The sequence below is a fragment of the Pieris brassicae genome, chromosome 11 (genome assembly GCF_905147105.1).
Source record: "Pieris brassicae chromosome 11, ilPieBrab1.1, whole genome shotgun sequence".
Classification (NCBI taxonomy): domain Eukaryota; kingdom Metazoa; phylum Arthropoda; class Insecta; order Lepidoptera; family Pieridae; genus Pieris; species Pieris brassicae.
In genome coordinates, this window is record NC_059675.1 from 9,854,401 (window position 1) to 9,878,703 (window position 24,303).

The 24,303-nt window shown below is 35.4% G+C and overlaps 1 protein-coding gene across 1 annotated transcript; it reads left to right on the forward strand.

Annotated features, from left to right (window-relative positions):
* The first annotated feature begins 10,862 nt into the window (after nt 1–10,862).
* Nucleotides 10,863–24,017, forward strand: LOC123716494 (synaptogenesis protein syg-2-like). The gene is made up of 5 exons (XM_045672259.1): nt 10,863–10,969; nt 17,429–17,631; nt 18,712–18,822; nt 23,269–23,472; nt 23,854–24,017. The coding sequence occupies exons 1-5, from the start codon at nt 10,863–10,865 to the stop codon at nt 24,015–24,017; spliced, it is 789 nt and encodes a 262-aa protein (XP_045528215.1).
* The last annotated feature ends 286 nt before the right edge of the window (nt 24,018–24,303 follow it).

Consider the following 24,303-nt stretch of genomic DNA (forward strand, 5'->3'; position numbering starts at 1 on the left):
ACTGAATGGACTGTGCATTTTATGTCGTTATAGAGAGTCGTTAAATGGAGAGAAACAAATAGTCAAATCTATGACTCCTACTTATTAGTCATGATCAACAACAGTCTACATGTGCCAGCAATCCCAATTTGTAAACAAAATAAATAACTTCTTATAAAGTTTATAAAGAGCTTACACTGTATAAAACTCTGGCTATCTGGCAGAAACCCTTGATATCATTTAATCTAAGGAAAAAGGTTTTACTAAAACTTATTTTACATCTTTGTAATGTAAATAATGTAGTGTAAATAAGATTTTATAAAGTTATATAATTTTCGGATTCAAATCATGAAATCTTTAAGAGGTATCGTATGCTGACTGCATTAAAAGAAATCAGGCATCAGTAATAAAAACACACTAATTATTAAATCAGAGGAAATGGGAAAGGGAAGTTAGCCGTAACCAGAGTAACGTGTGCGTCAATCTGTGTCTCAGTAGCGCTTTCTTACGTCTACCCGAACAGTCGAGAGTGGACAGTCAAGTGATTTCCTTTTAAGTTTATTTTGTTCTGACACTATAAATAATTTAATTTTAGAAAATTCATAATACCGATGTCAATTAGAAAAACTAAATATAATTTTAAAAATACAAAAACTGATTACTCTTCAATTTCTATTATTATAGTAAATAATTAATTAAACAAATAATTATACATATAAGTCTAGTAATAAAACATAGATAAATAATTTTAAAATATTGAACAAATGCTTTAATACTCCCATCAGGGTAATAACTTAAATTAAAAGGATAGTTTAAAATACTCTCCGATCTCAATTCTACCCGATGGCTCTCTGTTGACTCTGCTACTATTAATAAAGCTCCAAAATTACTTGGTATCGTTTATCACATGAGATTCAACAGCCTTAGTATAATTCTGAAGTGCCAAAACAATTTTTTTGACTTCTGCTCTGCAACGGCACAACTCTTCGTACACACTGTGGGATTTAGTGGCGCGGCTTTTTGTTTATTCTATGAATGACCTCCCTCGTGTACCAATTAGGATATAAATATTAAATACCATGAGTATCCTAGGTTCCGCAAATTTATTGACAAAATCTCACAAACATAACGTAACAATGTATACTTATGAACGACAAAAACATAAATGTGTATAAAATGCTTCTAATTTTACATTTACTGCCAGTTCTCAAATCAAGGGCGTAGAACGGAAGAACTGGCTATAAACTCTCCGCCACTCTTTTTAATCGCCAAGTTTTTTTGTTTTTCACAACGTTTGTAAGGAGCTGCTACCATTACACTATGTTCCACATGACATCTTAAGTAATTAATAATAATAAAACAAATTAAAAAATAGATTTGTCATCTATCAGCAGGAGGCATGATGAAATACGAGCACGCACTTAGATTCTCGTGGTCGAAATAACTAATTTCTCCGCATACACGAATTCAAGTACGACCAGTCACCACACACAAGTAGCACCCGTTCACGAGTATGACGCATGGCCAGCCATCGACCCCCTTGCCATATTTTAGGGAGAGAGGCAACCGACGCATGGACGCCGAGTTGTCTCTTCAATGGGTTCTTGTGTCGCGCGATCCCGAGGTTGCGAAATCAGCGATGGGAATATTGATGTAACTTTCAATAGTGATTAAAAGTCACCGTCACCGTTCAGCATGTACAGCGCCACAATCTCAATCGCACTGCTGCTTTCTACGTTTAATTTTTTTTCTTCTTTATATGAATTAAATATTTAAACGTAACAAAACAGATAATACAAAATAAAAACAAATTTATTATTTCGTTCATTTCAATATTGTACCTAGGTAACACTGAAGATGTTTAGAAAATGAAAAGCGGCTTAATGTAGATAGTTAATAGCCAATACTTTTATTGTTTTTCGAAGCAATCTCCGTTCCTTTCTACACATCGTCGCATTCGATGGAACCACTGAGAAAAGCAGTGGGCCCATTCTTCCTTCAAGAAAAGAGCGTACCAATTCTTAAAAGGACCGCCATTGAACTTATCGAACATTTGGCGACACTAGTCCATGCGAAGGTGTTTCTGGTCGTCGGTTAAAGTATGGGGAATCCATCTGGTACAAAGGCTTCCTGACGCCTAAATATTCGCGTTTTATTTTTTGAACTTGACTCATACCAATGCCTAGACTTGCTCGTATCTGCTGATAGGTCACTCTCTTATCTTCCTCTATCATGCGTCGTACACCACTGATGTTATCTTCAGTAGCCGCTGTTAAAGAACGTCCCTCACGTAGATCATCATTGAGATTGCTACGTCCACGCTTAAACTCGTTACACCAATTGTAAATAGTGGCACGAGATGGGGCTTCATTAAGAAATGCTGGTCGCAGACTTTGTTGTTGAGTAATCCCACAACGAAAGTCATAATAAATCATTGATGGAAAATTTTCTCGCGTTAGGTTAATTTTCACGAGTAACAAGAGTTTTAGATTTGCCGCCAATTCACAAAAACAAATGACAAATGAATGCAATATACTACATTTTGGTTTCCAAAGACTTCTAAAATTGAAATTCAAAAAACGTTTTTATTATCAATGTCCACTAACTGTCCACTCTAAACATTTTCAGTGTTACCCACGTACGGTGTAAAATATTAAAGCTATTAAAGTGATTTGAAAAATAAATGTGATAACTGTAGTCTTTTTTGTTATTAAAATAATCATCGATCTTTTCACGGTAAAAAAAAAAAACTATACTAACTATACTAAAACTATAACTTCTGTATCACTTTTTACTAAAGTAAAATCCACCAATGTAAAGCAACCAATGTAAATAATATAATTTTACGCCTAACAGAAAGATTTTTTAAGAAATTCACACGTGTCAAACTAGTTATCATTTTAGAGTTAACTCGTTACAGGCTACATAATATCAAATAATAAATAAATAAATTTATCCAGTCTTGTGTCTTTTGATATTATGCCGTTTTTTTCGCTGCCTAAAATTGGTAAGACAAAATTCGAGCTAGTCGCTTATCAATGCAAATTAGATTGTTTGATAGAATGAAAAATTAGCAAACTAGCTGCTGTGGTCTCTGGCAGAACCAGCGCTCTCTGAACCAGAACAACTCTGCTCCTCAGCATAATGCTCCCAGGGCCAGTTACAACCACAGCACACACGCATTACACAATTAAAACATACCTTGTTCTATAATAAAAAAAAGTTATCTCTCATTTTTTTTAAATATTTGATTATTGTTATTTCATGTTTCTCTGTGTGAGTTTTGTTAGTAATAAATATTGTCTATATCTATGTCAAAATGACATTGAATGAAATCTAATTAAAATTTAAATATTTGATCGTCTAAGACAAATATTTAAATTGTAAGACTCTAGAAGTAAGGTGTTATGTTTAAAGGAAAGAACTTTCGCGATTTCAGACTTGGGTACCAATTATTTGGTAAATATTGTAATTTAGTTCAAAGTATCACAACTTGTACGAATTAGTAGAAATTCTTGAATTTATACTGTTAACAAACTTTTACGAAATGAAGTCATTTTTTCTTAAAAAATCTCAAAATAACATTGTCTTAGTTCTTCTATTATCATAAATCCACATAATAGGTTGGGGAAAAAGTTTTAAAGAAAATACACAATATTTTTTAATATAGTTTAATTACATTTAACAATGGTATGTTGGTACCATTTGATAACTTTTTGCTATCTTGTAGGTAGGACGGTAGGCGGGACATGATCCCATTGCTATAGAAATTGAAATTGGGTTTTGGCAGTCTTCTCGTCATGTTAACCTCACACTGCCGAAAGAATTCTGAAGAGACCAAAGCAGGTGGAAACCTGAAGGTGCAAGGTCTGCACTATATGGTGGATGTATTAGCCAAGCTTGCTGAGTGGCTAAAGATGTGTGAGGTCTAGCGTTATCATTATGAAAAACCACACCCCTTTTGTTGATTAATTCCAGCCGCTTTCTCTCAACTTCTTGCTTTAATCTCATCAGTTGTTCGCAGTAGAGTTCAGAATCGATGGTCCTGCCAGGTCATAATGAATAATGCCCTTCCAATCCCACCACACGCATAGCATCTCCTTGTTGCGAGTTACCCCGGGTTTCGCCACAGTCTGTGTAGCCTGACCGGCCTTCAACCACGACCTTTTTCGCACGTTCCTGTCGTACGTGATCCACTTTTCATCACCTAACAGCTTCTTCAAAAATGGTTCGATTTCATTACGTCGTATTAAGAATCACAAATAAGTACATGGTTCATTAGATTTCTTTCAGTGAGCTCGTGAGGTACCCAAATATCGAGCTATTTTGTGTACCCAGTTTTTTTCAAATTCGCCAAAACTGTTTTGTGGTCAATTCCCAGTTCTTCAGCTTCGTCGTAACTACTGATATGCCGATCTTGCTCCATTTTATCCGTAATAGACGTCCAGAGCGACGTGCATCTTTGACATCAAATTTTCTAGATTGAAAACGCTTACACCAAATTTGTGCAACTCTCACAGACACTGCACTAGGTCCATAAATCTCGCAAATTTTTTTCGCAGCTTGCGTTGCATTTTTACCTTTTTTGTAGTAAGTTTTTAAAATGTATCGAATTTCTTCATTAGATTTACTCATCTTGACAGTACGAAAAGTAAATAAAAATCACACAATTTCCTAATTTGAATTTATCTTCTTTAAAATTTAAACTTTTGATGATACCAAAACCAGCCAGATAAAAATAGTATAGTCAAAGAGATTTTATTACAAGTTTATACATACTATAATGACCTTTTCACCAACCAATATATCATAGATTTTGTCTAAATATTAACCATTTAAAGACAAAACACAAATAACCTTATATTTATATAATTCACCGCATAGCACCGCTTAAGAACTATTGCAATCTATTGAAGTTTTGTTCTAGTTCTCTTATCTGATTTAGTTTGTAAATATCTCGTTTAGTGGAATACGATACTTTATAGAAAGTAACGGATAATATGTTATGTAATTAAGAAATAAAAATATATTCGAGGAGAGTTTAATATCATCAATTTACTTGATAGTGAAACTATGCCCTTAGGTATTTAATCTATTTAATTTTAAATCAGTTAACGTGATAAATCAATTCTATGTACCATTTCATGAAACGATTTCTTCAAAATAAAAACTCTATTTTCAAACAAATGATTGATTGATTTTAATAAAAAAATACATTCCTTCGTCATGAGTAAATAATTAAATATGAAGTTCCATGAAACTTTATAAATTATTTTTCAGCTTTATCATTCCTCATTAGGCGGACTAACGATTGACACTTTCTCTTTATATATTTTGAAGTTTTTTCTTTGTCCGTAAAAACCAAAAAAATTGACATCGCGTGCATTTAAATCTTCAGGCACTAAACACAGATACACTCCTAAAAAGATAATTGTCAATGAAAACGAAATCACGGAATAGCAGCACGGAATAGTGAAGTTAGCAGGGCACTCACCAGCAGAGTAGCAAAATATAACATCCTGAACGTTTTCTAAAAACTATCATGAACTATCGCTCTGATCCGTCCAACTATCGCCCAATAGCTATAACCTCCTTGTTCTCAAAAATAATAGAATCCATTATTAATGGTATGCTTGAGGTATCTAGAGGGCCACCAGATGATTAGCGATTATTAATACGGCTTTAACAGTAGTCGTTCAGCTGGTGACCTTCTAGTATACCTTACACATGGGCAGAGGCAATCGAGTTCAAGCGGGAGGCGCTAGCAGTTAGTTTGGACATAGCGAAAGCCTTCGATCGGGTGTGGCACAAAGCACTGCTCTCGAAGCTTCCAGCCTACGGGCTTCCTGAGAAATTACGTGACTGGATCTTTAGCTTTCTGGCCGATCGGAGAATCAAGGTCATCGTCGACGGAGCATGTTCCGACCTTAAACCCGTGAATGCTGGGGTCCCACAAGGCTGTGTTCTATCCCCGACCCTGTTTCTTCTGCATATCAATGATATGTTGCAACTTAGCAACATTCATTGCTATGCGGATGACAGCACTGGGGATACTCTTTACACTGGCCGGTCAGGTATTTGTGGGGCAGTTGTCGATGAGTACCGGAACAAACTTGTGTCTGGAGTCTCGGACTGGGGTAGACTAAACCTAGTCCAATTTAACCCCAAGAAGACACAAATTTGCGCGTTTTCCGCGAAAAAAACACCCTTTGTCGCTACTCCTCTTTTCGAAAACACTCTTCTTGAAGCCACAGCCAGCATCGGAATACTTGGCGTTGACATATCGAACGACGTTCAGTTTCGCGATCATTTGGAGGGAAAGGTTAAATTAAGGCGCAAATACGGGCCCAAATGGAATACTGTTCTCACCTCTGGACAGGGGCTCCCCAGTACCAGCTCCTTCCACTTGACCGTATCCAACGAAGAGCGGTTCGAATTGTCGATGACCAATCCCTCTCCGAGCGGCTCGATCCTTTGGCGTTGCGTAGAGATGTGGGGTCACTCTGCATCTTCTACCGCATTCCCCATGGAGAGTGTTCAGAGGAGTTGTTCGGATTAATACCTGCAGCTGAGTTTCATCATCGGACGTCGAGGCAGAATACAAAATTCCACCCGTATCACCTCGACGTCCGACGTTCCACGACTGAGCGTACCAATTCTTAAAAGGCTGGTAACGCACTCGCGAGCCCTCTGGCATTGAGTGTCCATGGGCAGGGGTATCACTTAACATTAGGTAGGCCTGTTGCACGTTTGCCCCCTGTCCTATTAAAAAAAAAACTATTGAACTATTATGTATGCTTCTAGAACCGTATTTTTTGTGCTCTCCTGGCAAGTACTCTACTGACTTCACAGACACGTAACTCTTCTAGTGAAATTTGTTATGTAGTTGTAATAGGCAAGCCTCTGATAGAATTTGTTAAAATATCTGTTAGTTATTAAAATGCTTTCGAACATTTAATCAAATGACTTTGCTCCCAGCAAATTACTTATAGAGATTACGCGGTGCTAGTCCGCACGCGACCAGCTATTTGGGCGGCTCAAGGATTTGATGCCACTTACACATCAAGGAAATAGATCATGTTTTAAAGAATTGACAGAAATCCGCAATTTAAAAAGCTTTCGAAAACTAAATCAATCGTTTTTTTACTTTCAGCAAATACCTTATGTCTAGGGTGCGGCGAGCTGATCTGAGCTAAGTGGCTACTCCTAATATTATAGTTTCGCCAAAATTAGAAAAAAATAAAAATAGACCGCCCCTGTCACTGCTACAAATAGCTGATGAAAGTTTGTTCGAGCATCCTTTTATTTGGCACAGTTTAGGCATGCCAATATCTTTTTTGCGTAATTGAAATGTGAGACTAGTTTCAATGCTGCTTGACCGTATATAAGACACCTTGTATTTTTTTGCGATAAGGGTCCATAAACGGTGATTGTGGCGGCCATCTTGTGTTTTTGATATTTTGTACTAAAACTTCCAACTCACCTAACTGCTACTAGTTCCTGAGCCAAAACCTCAATCCAACCGAGAACTATGCGACGTCATGGTATGAATAAGCGAGCAATGCATCTCAGTTGTAGGTTATCAATAGCAATAAGAGCCCATGGTACCCAGAACATATTATTATAACTAAATAATCAATTTCTGCATAATTGCAAACAAAGCCGAAGGCTTCATTCTCTTGAATAATTGTGATATGGTGATCTGTAAAATATATTTATGTACAAATTTGTGGGACGACTAACATTATATTTTATTTATTTATACTTCGTTGCAATAAATATAGTACAATTGAAATAATTAAATTTTATTACGAGGGCAATGGGCGGCTTAATTGCTTTCGAGCGATCTCTTCGAGACTGCTGATGATGACTTACAATTACTGAGACATAAATGAATAATAATAAACGAAACAAAGCAATTAAGTCACAGGTAATTGTGACATTAATGCTTGTGCAGTAGAGATTTCAAGGAAGGAGAGCAAATTCCGCGGGCCAGGAAGTGAATTCCATAGCCTCACTGCGGAAACTCTAAATGATTCGCCAAATATTCGTTGATCTTTAAATAAGGCTGTGGGGGTACTATGCAAAGGAGGGGTGATATCTCAGCGCTATGAAATGATTCGAAATCATACGAAGTGACTGATACAAATTTAAAAGCGTCACTATCGTGATTTATGTGTTAAGGATATTTAACTACTTAACGTCCTCGAATAACAATGATTTTGTGTTTGTGTCACTCAATCGCTAATATTGCGTATCCTTGTTTCATTAGATGTAACAATAAGACTAGTTTTTCTTTAAAAACATGTTTAAAACATGCACCACTTACCAAGGAATAATTGTAATCTCCTAGTGCGGAAACTAGCGTTAGACGAATTTTTTGTCCCAATGATATTTCTGTCTTAAATAAAGTTTGATTATTATTATTCTAAAACAAATTTTGTAAGGAAACCTTCCCTTCCTTTTCGTATCGTATTCTTTTGTTAAACTCGGTGTCGTTATGGTCATTTATAATAACAATTTTATTTATAACATTTTATTTACATTTTTCTTTTCTCCCCGTATGTTAATTACATTAACATTAAATTAAGATCCATTATAATCATTTAATATTTTTACCGCTTTGAATCATAATTTCGCACCCATGCACTTTTTCACATTTCTCTTTTTTTAGTGTTACTTGGAAGAAATAGCTTAGTAGGAAGCCCGTTGCACCATTACGATGGTCATGTATTATTATCAGGAAATATGTAATAACAAACCTACACCTTTATTATGTATTTAACGATATCTTGATGACATGATATTGGTACTGTGAAAAGAACCTATTATTCTCTGAGGCATAGTTATGCTTCAACGATTGTAGTTAAATCATCGAGCAGTCAGCTTATAATTATATATATATATTATAAAATCAAACATTAAAATAGATACATTACATTAAGTATCTGTCATTGTGTTCAAATACTTAGTACTCGACCTCCGACGGAGTGAAGGCCTCCTCCTAAGTCTCGCATTCTTGCCACAATATTCCTATCGCTATCGCTTTTATTCCATATTCCCAGGTTCCTGGCGGGCGTCCTCCCTTCTCTCAACGTGAAAATTATCTAATGGATATAAGATGGTTGCAATTTGCCCTTACTTTTTTAATTTAACAAAATTAGATTTCGTAATTATTTGCAATTTGTATACAAAATTTTAAAGCCTTGCTTTTAAATTATTAATATAGATGACACACTCTTATAAACTAAACTAAATTAAATATTTTAAGGGATGTATAATTAAGTTTGTTATGAAAGAGCTGGAAACACTGACACAGGTATTTTTCACTTAAAAGGGTTCCCAAATCTTACACATTGTAATGCAATTGTAACACATATTTTATTTTATAATTATTATCTTTAAAAATATACGTGGGTAACACTGAAATGGTTTAGAACTGGCTGGTTAGAAACATTGCTAAAGAAAACATTAATGAATTTCAATTTTAGAACTCTTTGGTAACCTAATAGTAGTAGTATATTGCAGTCATTTGTCATTTGTTTTTGTGAATTGGCGGCAAATCTAAAACTCTTGTTACACGTGAAAAAGAAACCTAACGCGAAAAAATTTTCGGTCAATGATTTATTATGACTTTTGTTGTGGGCTTACTCAACAACAAAGCTATGATAGGCTGCGATTAGAATTTCTTAATGAAGCCCCATCTCGTGCCACTATTTACAATTGGTTTAAAGAGTTTAAGTAGTAGGACGAAGTAGTGGACGTAGTAAGCTCAATAATGATCCGCGTGAGGGACGTACTTTAACAGCGACTACTGAAGATAATATCAGTGCTGTGCGACACAAGAAGATAAGAGCGTGACCTATCAGCAGATACGGGCAAGCCTAGGCATTGATATGAGTCAAGTTGAAGTATTACACGAACATTTAGGCGTCAGGAAGCTTTGTACCAGATGGATTCCATATACTTTTACCGACGACCAGAAACACCTTCGCATGTCGCCAAGTGTTAGATAAGTTCAACGTCGGTAACTCAAATGTTGTATTTGACTGGTGATGAAAGCTGGATATATTGCTACGAACCCGAAACCAAGAGACAATCAGCTCAGTGGGTGTTTCCTTTCGAGGATCGGTCAACGAAGGTAAATAAAGGAAGAAGTCAAGAAAAAAATATGATTAATTCTTTAGCCAGAAAGGTCATTTCGCGTCAGTTGTGCTAGAAGATGGAAGGACAGTTGCTGCAGACTGATATGTCAATCGCTGTTTGCCTGTGGTCTTGGAAAAAAATCGACAGCAGCGCCCTTGAAGCAGGATCCTTCTTCACCACGACAATGCTTCAGCGCACTCGCGCAAAACGGACTGTTGAATATTGACTAAGGCAGGTGTCGAGATAATGAGTCATCCACCATACAGTCCTGACCTCGCCTGATACCGCCGCCCATGGACACTCTCAATGCCAGAGGGCTCGCGAGTGCGTTGCCGGCCTTTTAAGAATTGGTACGCTCTTTTCTTGAAGGAAGAATGGGCCCACTGCTTTTCTCAGTGGTTCTATCGAATGCGACGACGTGTAGAGAGGAACATAGATTACTTCGAAAAACAATAAAAGTATTGGCAAATTTCTACATTAAGCCGTTTTTAATTTTCTAAACATTTTCAGTGTTACCTAGGTAGTTTGTGAATTCTTTAACACGTTGAACAGTTTGAGGTTTTTCTAAAGTGTATTGACATACAAAAGTGGTTTGGACGAATGTTTGAGTTTGATAACATAAAAAATGTCATGATTTTTAATAAATATTATATATTTGCTTTTACATTGTCAGAAAAGTTTTTTGTCCATTAATAACTATTATTTGTGTTTCAGTATGGCCAGCTCACGTAACGGCGATGGCAGGTAATAAGGTATTTCTTCCATGTGACACTCAGCCCAGTGCTCAAGACAAGGTGGACATGGTGCTGTGGTTCAAAAAGGCTAATGGGCAACCTATTTACACGTAAATATAGCGATTGAATTCTATACCTAAGGCTTATATTTTAGATATACTGTTGAACTTAAATTAGTTCTTTAAATTAACGGTAAATTAACTATTTATCTTATCTAAGTGATCCCTGATGAGTAAATGTCAGAGTTAAGAAAGTAAAAGGCAGCTTACCTTTGAAGTTTTAGAGCCATGGTAAACATATTTAAATCTTTTTTATTGGCTTTTTAAGTAGCTGGTTAATTTTAAATAACAGATAGGAGAAAAAGTATCTTCGCATTTTATAAGAAAATTCACAACATTTTTTAATATAGTTTATTTATATTTACCTAAAGTATGTGGGTACCATTTTGTTCGATAACTTTTTGCCATCTTGTGATCAAAATACCGCGACAATTGGTTTTGGTAGTCCTGTCGTAATGTTAACCTGACACTGCCTAAAGAATTCTGAAGATACCGCAACAGGTAGAAATCTGAAGGTGCAAGATCAGGACTATACGGCGGATGCATTATCATGATGAAAACCACACCCCTTCTGTTGATTAATTCCGGCTGCTTTCTCTCAACTTCTTGCTTTAATCTCATCAGTTGTTCATACTCATAATCGAAGGTCATACCTGGTGGTAACAGCTCATAATGAAAATGCCCTTCCAATCCCACCACACACACACACCATCACCTTGTTGCGAGTTAACCCGGGTTTCGCCACAGTCTGCGAAGCTTGACGGGCCCTTGACCTTTTTAGCACGTTCTTATCGTACGTGATCCCGATTTCATCACCAGTTATCAGCTTCTTCAAAAATGGTTCTTACCCGGTTCATTAGATTTCTTACAGTGAGCTCGTGAGGTACCCAAAAATCGAGCTTTTTTGTGTACCCAGTTTCTTTTAAATGCGCCAAAACTGTTTTGTGGTCTATTCCCAGTTCTTCAGCTACGTCGTAACTACTGATATGCTGATCTTGCTCCACTTTTTTAAAAATGGCATCCATTTTATCTGTAATAGGGCGACCAAAGCGACGTGCATCTTTGACATCAAAATTTCCAGATTGAAAACGCTTAAACCAAATTTGTGCTACCCTCACAGACACTGCACTAGGTCCATAAACATCGCAATTTTTTTTGCGGCTTGCGTGCTTTTTTAAAATGTATCGAATTTCTTCATTAGATTCACTCATCTTGACAGTACGAAAAATAAATAAAAATCACACATTTTCCTAATTTGAATTTGGAATTAAAATAAATAAATAAAAATAGCCTTTAATTCGATTACACTATAGTTACACTAAGTGCATGTCAGATATGTTTTTACTAGTTCTCGACCTACGACGGAGTGAAGGTCTCCTCCAACTTCTTCCACTTGTCTATTCATTGTGACAATTTTTTCGCCAACCTTTTTATTTCGTCTTCCCAAGTTTTTGGTGGGCATCCTCTCTTTTTTCTTTCCACTGGGCCATTCCAATTAAGGGTCTTATTGACCCATCTGCTATCTCAAATGCGGCCAATGTGACCGGCCCATTTCCATTTTAACTTTTTTGTACGGCATCGTTGTTTTCTACCTCGTCTTTTAGTTTCAATTGAAGAATCGAGCGCTCCATAGCTCTTTGGCATATTAAAAATCTACGTTTTTAATCCATATGACAGACATGGAAGTATGCATGTGTCCATGACTGTTCTTTTTATAGTTAAGTTAAGGTCGGATTTCAGAACTTCTTTTAATGCCCAAAATTAGTTTACTCGTTTGTTTGTTTTATCCACATGTCGATTTTGGCTAAACGATATTTGCTTACCTAGGTATATGTAGTTCTGCGCATATTCAAGAGACGTGGCATTGTCAAAAACTGGTCGTTCTTTGCTGTTAGTCATAACTTTAGTTTTGGAGGTGTTTATTTCTAGACTAATGCATTTACTTGCGCAAATCAATTCGCGTAGCTGCGAAGCACTGTTTGAGCCTCAAGTTGCTTAGATACTGACCGTTTATTTCTATCCCTTTTTTCTCCCATTGAAGGTTTGTCGTGTTTGAAGGTCATAATGCTCTGTAGAACCGTTATAAATTTTCTAGGTGATAAAGGGTCGCCTTGCATATTTTTATTTCTGGGCCTATTCTATCTAACTTCACGCGGCTTACGCTTTGATGGTATATATTTTGTATGAGTTCTATTATTTTATAAGTAACATTACATTCACCAAGAGCTTTAAACATGATTTTGTGAGAACATAAATCTTCCAATTTTTATAGCTTGATTTGTTATGCCATCTGGTCCACAGCTTTTCTCTTTCTTTCATTTTTCCATAGCTTTGATAACTTCATAAGTTGAAAATCTTTCAGTCCGTATACTGTTGCGATGTATTTCAAAATTTTCTGTATTATTTATTATATGCTTAGAACCATATAACTCTTTGTAGAATTTAGTAGCTACCTCAATTATTTTGGAGCTAGAGTATATTGTCGATGTTGAACTGGTTTTTTATTCGAGGTATACGTTGTTTGGTTACGTTAAGTGCTCTCAAACCCTTTTTTTAGACTCCTTGTTTCTGTTAAAAAATTATCTAGTACTTGTAATCTATATTTTTTGTTGTCCTATTTTATTTCTGTCTATATTTATGTCCTGCTTAAATGTGAGTTACGAGTCAACTCGTTTCTTCTGGGAATTATATCCTTTATGTAATTTGAGATAATATAACCTTTTCGATTATTTCTATTTTTACTTTTTAGTCTAACGGCTCTTAAGCTCGTTAGTGACGTTTTTGATCACAATATTAGGTCCTTACATATGAAATTGGCGTATTTCGTACTGGCCTTTAATCACGATGTTCTCCTCTTTGGTAAGGAATTCCAAATTCAAATTTGTACAGCTATTTACTCATGTATTTGTGCTTCGATGACCGTCATTCATTTGTTTTTTTCTGTTTTATGGAAAACTTAAAGTATCGCATTATTTACGAGTACGAGTTCCGCCGTGGCACTAGTGCTGCAGAAACGACTCGAAGGGTGAATGATGTGTATGGCGGTCATGTTGCAAAAGAAAACACAGTTCGTTTTTGGTTCCAACGTTTTCGTTCTGGAAATTTCGACCTGCAGAACAAGCCCCGTGGACGGCCTGAGACCCAAGTTGATAATGAAGTATTGAAGGCTATTGTGGAAGTGGATCCATCGCAAACCACGTCCGAGTTAGCTGCAGGCTGCGGTGTTAGGGATAAAACTGTTTTAATTAGCTTGAAGCAAATTGGGAAGATTAAAAAGGTTGAAAAGTGGGTACCTCACGAATTTACTGAAGCAAACCGGCAAACGCGCGTCGACTGCTGCGTTACATTACTGAACCGGCATAATAATGAAGGTATTTTCGAATCATTACCTGTGATGAAAAATTGATTCTTTACGATAATCGGAAGCGCTCAGTGCAATGGTTGGATCCTGGCCAGCCAGCCAAATCCTACCCCAAGCGAAAATTAACCCCAAAAAAGTTACTTGTAAGCGTTTGGTGGACTAGTGCCGGTATTGTTCATTGCAGTTTTCTCAAATCTGGCCATCTGGTCTATTGTCAGCAATTGCAAACCATGATGGAAAAGCTAGCGGCTAAACAACCTAGGATCATCAATCGCTCCACGCCACTGCTACTTCACGACAACGCTAGACCACACACTGCACAACAGACGGCTACCAAATTAGAAGAGCTTCAATTGGAATGTCTAAGACATCCTCCGTACTCCCCGGACCTTGCTCCAACAGATTACCATTTTTTTCGAAATTTGGACAACTTCTTGCAAGGGAAAAAATATAACTCTGATGGGGAAGTCCAAATCACCTTCACAGATTTTATTGATTCCCGTCCGACTGGTTTTTTTAGTAAAGGGATCAATGAACTACCTATGAGATGGCAAAAGTGCATAGCAAAACAATGGATCATACTTTGATTAATTAAATATATTATATTTTAAAATATTCGACTTTTTGTTCCTCCCATACAAAACGCCAATTTAATATGTAAGGACCTAATATTTGTTTACGTTGCCTTCATCAGTATCTTTTATTTTGGTTTCTAAAGTTTTTAAATATGACTCTTCATCTTCTTCAAATTCATGGGATTTTTCTGTTGCGGGAGAGATGTGATGTAGTGGGTAAGGTCTGTTGAAATTGATTGCATTTGTAAAGAATCTTGAATTTAGAGGGTCGCTGAGCCCCACGGTGACCAGCCGGCTTGGGGTGATTAGTGTATTTTCTCTTTCGTTATTGCATTTGAGTGAATTATGTTGGTTCGTGCGGTCAGTGGCGCATACTAGTTTTTTTGTTGTTTCGGCGTTGTAATGGAACCATGCGCTTCATAGTCAACGAGTAAGTTTATTTTTTTAGTTGTTGATTAAGGTTGAGATTCTTTCGGAGATTCTGAGAAGTTTCTCTTTCGTTTTTCAAATTTCTCACGCTTATTCTCGTATATAACGAGTGAATCTTTTATAATATAACATGTTCTCCCTTTAGCACGTTCAGCTTATAATAGTTTAGTTCGGTTTGTAATAGTTTTCGTTTTTCTAATACTTCATACATGTTAGATGGAAATTTCTTTCCATTTTTCAGTATCGAGGCGAGGTTTGTCACTCTATTTGCCTAGTCTATATGCTGAACTTAGATCTTTAGGATCCAAAGATAATCCAGTTGAATTATTTATCAACTTTATTATGTGTATAAGCAGGTTAGCCTCTACTTGTTGACTTTCATTTATGCCAAAACATAATAAATTATTTTTTCTTTTCATATGGGAATTTTACTTTCTCGTTTAGAATGACGATATCCGATTTATGTTTCTTATTTTCTTCAGTTAATTCTGCCAGCTTCACATTTATACTGCTGTCGACGGACTTTGTTATACTTTCTGTTATTATTCTTGTCTGGTCTTCCAACTTTTCGCACAGCTTTTGGTATATCGATTCTACAAGGTAATCCATTTAATTTTTGTCCATACTTTGAAATTATGTTTCTAACTACCTACGCAAAATTATTTATCTTTCTGTTCCCTCCTTTCCTCCCTTCTTTTTATATTTATTCCCTTAGAGAATTAAATTTTTCTCATATATTATATATGTTAAAATTAAATTAAATATTTTCATATAGAATTAAGAAAAAACAGAAATTAAAAAAAAATTGCAACATCCATTACTTCCTGACTTAGGTTACAACTCCGGCCGATACAAAGCTTCGATTCCAGAACGCGCTTTATCTGCAACACCACAAGACTATATGGCCAGAAGGACGAATTAATTGTATAATTTCTTTTTTGAATGACGTTTACAAAGAGTGACTAATGACATCACAACGTCTAGATAGACAATACAAAGTCATAGATTTTTATGTAATACTAGCGGACCCCATAGATTTGATTTGAAATGTGGCAGTTTTTTGTTCCTACCAATTTTATAGTCGGCGCAAAAAATTCTCATGGCAGAACCATCACCCTGATGATAGACCGATGTGTGAGTTTCAGCTCGGGTGACCAAAGTATCTTCGCTTCCACGAGCTTTGGCCACTCTTCTGTGACCCACTAAAAAACCCCAATTGGGATGTCTACTAGAGGGCTTCAAACTAAGAGGCGAACTTAGGGTTCAAACCTGATTGGAAAATAATCTAAAAGGATAGTGGGAATCTAAAAGTAACAAATATTTAAAAATTGTGTGCCTTATTGATATATTTTCCTATTAGTATGTATTCAAATAATTTTGCTCAGATAAGGTTATTAAAATAATAATTCAAAAATTTAATCCTTTTTTTAACGCGATTTGTTTGACAGATGTAATGACGTAAAAACATATGCATTTTATGTCGCATGCCGAAACTAAAATAAAATAAATAATATCGAGAAGCCAACCAAATTAAAAATCAGTACTAATTATCTATAGCTCTCACATTTTTTGACTATTCAATTTGGTCGGGTTCGCGATATTATCACTTGTTATGTTTCGGAACGCGACATTGCTTAGACAACAGTGAGTGCTTGTAATTTAATATGAACTTTATCGAATAGCAATAAAGATCAAATTGACTCTACATTTTATTTACAAAATGTTTGTATGGGAAAAAGAAAAGGGCTGTTTTAGGGGTTTCCCGGAAATTATTCGAATTTTTCTCGCCGTAAAAACCATCTTCATCAAGACTTCAAGGAACATTAAAAAAATAATTGGTGCAATTGTTCCAGGCGTTGTAGAGTTATGCGCTTACCAACACATTTTGCGATTCATTTTTATATTATAGATTATCAACAAAAAACTGTCTGATTAATGAATCTGGAATGAGTGATTGAATGAATTTGGAATTATCTTCTTTAAAATTTAAACTTTTAATGATATCAAAACCAGCCAGATACAAATAGTATAGCCAAAGAGATTTTATTACTAATTCATACATACTAGATTGCGAAAAGACCTTTTCCTCAACCTAAATACCGTAAAAAATCCAGATGTCAATCGTTATGATCAAATTGTCAACAGTTATGAAGTGCGCGGGCGCCCAATGAGTCAGCCGAAATCGTCATCCAGTGCAATTGGTACTCGAGCCTACTTCTACGCTACGGTCACTCCTGCTATTCTTTTATTGGAACATGTGACTCCAGCAGATAGTGGAATATACTGGTGTCGGGTAGACTTCCTACGCTCAGCAACACGAAATTATATGGTTAATTTGACAGTCATCAGTAAGTATTCCTGTAACAATCAATGTATTAACGTTATTGTAAGAAATAAAAAACTTAAATTAAGATAATAATAAGGTGTATAGTTAAATTGAATAAAATACCTATCGCCATTTACAAGAACCACACACAGCGTCTATTTAAAAAGTGTTATTTATATAAAACTTTCCATATATACCACACATCCCAGTACAAGTAAAATAACATAATTTCCCTGTAAACTATACCTACTCTTGTTTCTTAAATCAATGCTAATTAAATACTTAACCACATCCAACATTTTATTAGATAGTTAGTATATTATAGATAGTTAAGGAGAAACACAGAAAGCCCAGATCGTTTTGTTTTACCAAAATATTCTCATAGACGATAATACTTCATGCATTATATTAATAAATACATTTCAACTTAATTATTCACAGCTTTTCGCCTATTTTCAGACATCGTAATGCTATTTAATGTCTATATTATGTGGTAGAATTACAATTTTCTTGTATTGAAACTTATCGTTCTTCCATAAAAACGAAGCTTGATTGATTTATTGAAATGGTACCGGCGACAGCGACAGTACTTGCACACTAGAATAGCCCACAAAACTTATTGTTAATTATTTTATCAAAATACAAGAATAGTGAAAAAAATATGAATGGACAGCTTTCATTGTTTGGCACCCTTTGTTCAAAAGCGTTGTCTTAAATGAAAAATATTTTGGGTACATTTTCGAGCATACATATAACAAATTAAATATTAATTAAATAACAAAATTTCAAGATAATTTATAAATAAAAAATCTAAATTAATTTAAATAATACAGTCGTTTAGTTAGATAAAACCAAATGTCTTATTATTCTAATATGCCTCCTACGATACGATACGTACGATAAGTTTCAATAGGTATGTCATGTTTAATTTTTTTTACAACTACTATGAAAAAGTATATCTTATATTATATATATGTATTGTAGTACGGTATAGGTCTTAGTATCCTAATATTTATGCAAACTTCTATTTCTGAAGGCTAAATCCTATTAACTGAGGATTGGAAGTTTTTTTTTTTAAAAACTATCAATTTTCAATACTTAGCTCCACCGAATAGACCGACCATAATTGATGAGAGGACGCAGCACTCAATTCGCTTGTTGGAACCATATAATGAAGGAGACACGATGAAGCTATTGTGTGAAGTAAATGGAGGTAAGACCACCAATTAACCTAACTTTTACCTTTAGTAAAGGTTAGCTTCAGTATTATCTAAAAAGTAACATTTTTTAAGAAGTGAATCCGAAATCAAAACATTTATTTTTATTTATCAGGAAGCAAACGGGCAGTTTTGTTTTGTTCATCCGCCGCCCATGTACAAATTTCTGGAAGGCTCACAAGTACGTTGTGGGAATTTTCAGAATTGGGACCCTCTTTTCTTGAAGTCGAATTGTTTCGGAACTACGTCTGTGAACAGCTGGTTCCACAGAGTAGTAGTGGTGTGTGGCAAAAACCGGCTTAAGAAATGCTCAGTTGTGGATTGACGTCGAAGTTGAGGTGAGAAGGGGGTATTTTGTATTCTACCTTGACGTCCTATTATGAAACTCAGCTAGTAGATGGTATATAAATCCTGTGAACACTCTCTTTAGCAAATACGAAAGACGATGCAGAATGACCACCAATCTCTACGCAACGCTAAGAGATCAAACAGAAGAAGAAAAAACAGAAGACTTTATAGAGAGTGTTTTTGAGGGGAGGAGAAGCGACAAAGCGTCTAAATTAGACTAAATTTTGTCTACCCCAGTCCGAAATTCTATGTAGCAGAATTTCGTCTCCAGTCACAAATTTGTTCCAGTACTGATCGATAACTGCCCGAAATACCAGCCCGGACACTGTAAAGAATATCCCCAATAGTGTCGTCCGCATTTAGGACCGAAGCCACTTGTGAGTTGAGGAGCACAAGTACGCAATACAATTGGGGAAATGCCATCAGGCCCGCTCGATTTAGAATGTCCATAGAATTTAGAGGTTTGCGGATAGCACGTTGCCGGAGTATAATTTTAGGCATCGAAGTATCATACCGCAACAATGTCCTTGATCATTTAAAGTGGAGTTCGACGCAAAGAGACAGCCTAGATGATTAGTCTTCGCCTTCGTCGTATGGGTCAGCGATTCATTCTTCCTGTGCGAATGCCACCCAGAGGGGTAGCTCTGCAATGCAATCCTACCTTAAGGATAGGCAACAGCGTGATAGCCTAGGGGATATACAAGTCACCGGAACCATGTCAAATGTGGAATCACCACAGGGGAGCGCTTGCACCCACTTTGTTTTTAATATATAGTGCAGTCTGCCACTGGACAACGGAAAACTTTATTCATTCGCTGAAAATACGTCTGTGATATATCATGTAGCACTTAGCAGTCCATAACCAACATCCATGCCAATGTCCAGTTCTAGAATACAAACGCACATTGATGCACAGTCTTCTAGAACCAGAAAGCTAATCAGAAAGCAGATCATCAATCGACTGAAACGAGTAGCAGAGGTTATTAGAATAATTTATTTAGCACTTTGTCAGTCCATGATAACGTACTGTCTACCTGCATGGGAAGGAACGGCTGAATTTTCACTGATTAAGTTGGAATGTGCACAAAAAGCAATTCTTAAAGTTGCCTATCGCAGACCGTTTAGATACCCCAAACTCCACCTAGAAACAAAAACCTATTCAGTAAGAAAGCTTAGCAATATGTTTAAGATATCATAAACTACATAGACTAACAAATCCGCACACATCTAAGAAAATACTTTTTGTATTCCCGATACCAAATTTGAATTGGAATTCGAATCTACAGAAGGGTAACACACAGCACACGCATGAGCGTGAAACAACTTTCAGATACAGATACCGGCCGATCGACATGTCACTCTCCCGCCGCCGCGCAGTGCTACCTAAAAATCGCTTCTGCGCATGTAAGGACATTTGTTCAAGATGTTTGCCGGTATCTATGTTCCCTCAAATACATGCGAACACACCCACCCATTCCAAAACTTACACATTCACGCATACTTAATGTCTCATAAGACTTGTGTTTGATTCTTTGTTACACTAAAACAATTTTTTCTCAAAAAACTGTGTTTTAAACATGTATGTCACCATGTACCATGGAATAATTGTTATCTATTTACCTACTACACAGGGATTCCCTAGTGTGCGGACTAGAGATAAATGAATTTTGTTAAAACCTAAGGCGTCTAATCTTGTATGAGTGTTTTTTAGATTTTAATTTTTACTTAGACTAAAACATCAAAAATACCTCTCTAATCTCCTTCCCTATGTATCAACTCGATTCGGAAGACACTGAGCGTATTAGCTGATAAGCGCTCGAGTTACATAAATAATGTGGTGAATTTGCATTTATGTCCGTCTGTAGTAAAACGTCGTAAAAAAACATTATATCGATTGTAAGTTATGTTATCTTTATATATAAAAATGAATCCCTATTTCCCTTGGTCACGGCATCACGCGTGAACGGCTGGAACATTTTTGAGAATTATTTTTTTGTTGTATTTATTCTTGTCAGAAGGTTTTTATGAAGAAAAAAAATTGCGCAGAAAAGTAGATTTTTTTTTTAATTTAAGCAATCCAGACTTTTGATACAGCAAAATTTTTTTTTCAGTGCATAGCGCTTTTACAATTCAAACTTTTATGATATATCCCTTTGGCAATTTACAGAACATTAATAGAATGCGTGCTACAAATATCGTCAAAGGGGATGTAATAAAAATTAATATCGTTTAAAACAAATGCTTCGATCGGAGTTAATGTATTGATAAAATAATTACAGTCGCTAATTGTCTGTGGTATTAATCTTGAAAATTTATGTTGTTGACATGTTTTTCACATTCAGTTATACGCCGCGTGTTCACGAGTAGGAATTTCAACAAAACTATTTATGTACGCGCCAGAAAAACCAAAAAAAAAGAATGTTGTATATCATAACTCATTACAATACATTAAGCATTACACTTTGTTTCTGCAAGCATTACACTATATTTTTTTAGTCAATTATACCAATTCGAAATCAATATTCATAGTTAAGACAGGACAACGTGTGTCGGGTCCGCTAGTTATATTTATAAGTTATATTATTAATATATGTTAAATAACGTGGAAACAAAACGATATACGTTACTTAAAATAATAATATATTTCTGTCACAGAAAGTTCACAATGTTGATCTAATTGTGCAGTGATGAAAGAACATCAAAATGCAGAAAATAGTTAGTTGTATAGCATAGTTATGTAAGCTGTTGAATATTGATGAATGAAACTTATCATCAAAATGTTTATATAAGTATAAATTAAGAGATTAAATGTAATACAATATATGCTCGTGGAAGAAAATAAGCCTTAAAAATAGTAGTTGATATTTACCATACGCGAAAGATTCCCGTGTAAATTCGGAATGAAGTCTGTCACCTTTAATAAATGGAATGGATAACTCGATACAACTAAACATACTCTTCAGGGTTTTAATATTAGTATATTTAGATATATTTTTCATCCTTAACGTAATAAAACACAGATTAGGGTAAATAACAGCCACCGGGGACCGTTACTTCGCACTTCGCTCACTCCAGTGAGCTTCCGTCCTGCCCTACAGGCGATTGACCAGCCCGAGACGGCCCAAGCCGAGGTTCGAGTCTCACAGGAGACGCCCTGGCGCTAGCCGCGGGATAAAACGCCATTCAGGCCGAGCTACGCTCACCAAAACAGCCCGAGCTGAGTTGTAGAGGCTCTTAAGGCCAACAGCGAGATTCCAGATTAGATATTACAAAATTGTGTACTGAAACTATAACTTACTACGAGGAATAGAATGTTAAAATTAACTCGACAACATCTTTCTTAATACTGATTGTTTGAATAATCCATATTCGCGTTAGTTAATAATTTGGAGTTATTCTGTTGAAATACAACGGTCGCATGGGAAGCAATAAATTTCAATATCTCAGTTGCTTGTGGTAAGGCAGTGAGTTTTACTATTAATCTAGATTTTTTCCAAGATTAGAAAGTAGTACATTTTAACCTTTTGCATTTATCTATATTTATATATTATTACATATCATATAAGTATTTACCATTAATAGGCTTATTAGTTTATAGAAATGCTCAACAAAAAGAATTATACAAGTGCATGCGTTAAAGTTTTATTGAAATTTTTTTATTATCTCAAATAGGTATTCGTTTTAAATTTATTTTATTTCTGTTAATGGTTTACCATTTAAAATTTTAAATAAATAGACGATTTCCTATATTATTTTAAAAATTTTTGATGCATAAATTTCAAAAATTTAAAGGGCTTTCATGCACGTGACTGACATATAACTGACTGTCATTACAGCTGACGGCTTTTTCTTAAATATGATTAAAACAATAGTTAAATACATTTTTGCTCGGTATAAGAACATTAAAGCATATTTTTTTCGTTTACTTTTTCATGCTGTCACCTTTAGCTCCACTGATAGAGGGACTGTCGCTTATTTTACTAATTTCTGAACATTAAACAACTCCTTGAAATAAAATTCATTGTTGTCATCCCGGGCTATATGTATGTACCTGTTAAAGATTTTATTGATTTTTTAAAAAAATTATTCAATAGGAATTCCACGGCCAAGTCTCATATGGTATTTAGAGAACACAATAATAGATGAGACGTTTGAAGAAGAGGACAATGGAGTTACCAGCAATGCATTAACATTCCCAAGATTGGGACGAGAGCATCTTAATGCTAGGCTTAGTTGTCAGGCCTCCAACACAAACTTATCGCCACCGCCGAGTAAAGTGATTATCATAAACATAAACTGTAAGTAGACCGTAATTATATGATTTTAACAAATTACATTTTTATTTCTCTTGAGTTCTTTAGGCTTGGAAGTTAAAAGTTTTCGTTGTGAAATTTCATTGTAAAACCTGTTAATTTGTCATTTAGTATTAATACGTAGCACATGCGTTGCAAAAAATACATTTCACCACAAAATCATAAATTGTTTTCTGAATCTAAAAGTGTCGGTTAATAACAACTTTTCGTTTAAAAATTTACCTCAAGTTTTTCAATGACTTTTCCAAACTTGAACATTCAAACTTCGTGTAAAATGTTATTTTATTCGAAATACTGAATTGAAATAAAATAAAAATAATCAAATCAAAAATGACCTTTTATATTTCAAGTTGTTTCTGTCAACAGTGAGGCCTCTCAGTGTGCAGATAGTGAAGAAAGAAGAACAGCTTTCTGCTTACCGAAGTTACGATGTGGAGTGCATCGTTACTGGTTCTCGTCCTGCACCGCAGATTACCTGGTCGATAGGTTCTAAGCCTCTAAGAGATAATGTCATTAATGTAAGTGGTTAATACTTATTTAATGTAGAAATTGGATTATTAACAACTAGACTGATGTACAAGGTGTTTAAGTTATTGTCTTTTTCTCCATCCCAAATTAGTTAGGAAAAATTAAAATGTTTCTGTATAGTAGACTTATATTATGTGTATATAAAACTTATATTGTGAGTATGAATCTCCGAGAATCATGGGCTACATTGGCGTTTATTTCTCAGATATGACGACAACGCTTTGGGATCCCGACTCTTCTCATAGATATCAAAGCACTTTTTGGATTCACTTTTTTATCAAGCGCGTA

What these genes read in the sequence shown, in the direction of transcription:
- LOC123716494 (XM_045672259.1), top strand. Translation starts at nt 10,863, where the DNA reads ATGGCAGGTAATAAGGTATTTCTTCCATGTGACACTCAGCCCAGTGCT. An exon ending in AATGGGCAACCTATTTACAC is followed by an intron (nt 10,970 to 17,428) that starts GTAAATATAGCG and finishes AATTGTCAACAG; the next exon opens with TTATGAAGTGCGCGGGCGCC. An exon ending in ATTGTGTGAAGTAAATGGAG is followed by an intron (nt 18,823 to 23,268) that starts GTAAGACCACCA and finishes ATTATTCAATAG; the next exon opens with GAATTCCACGGCCAAGTCTC.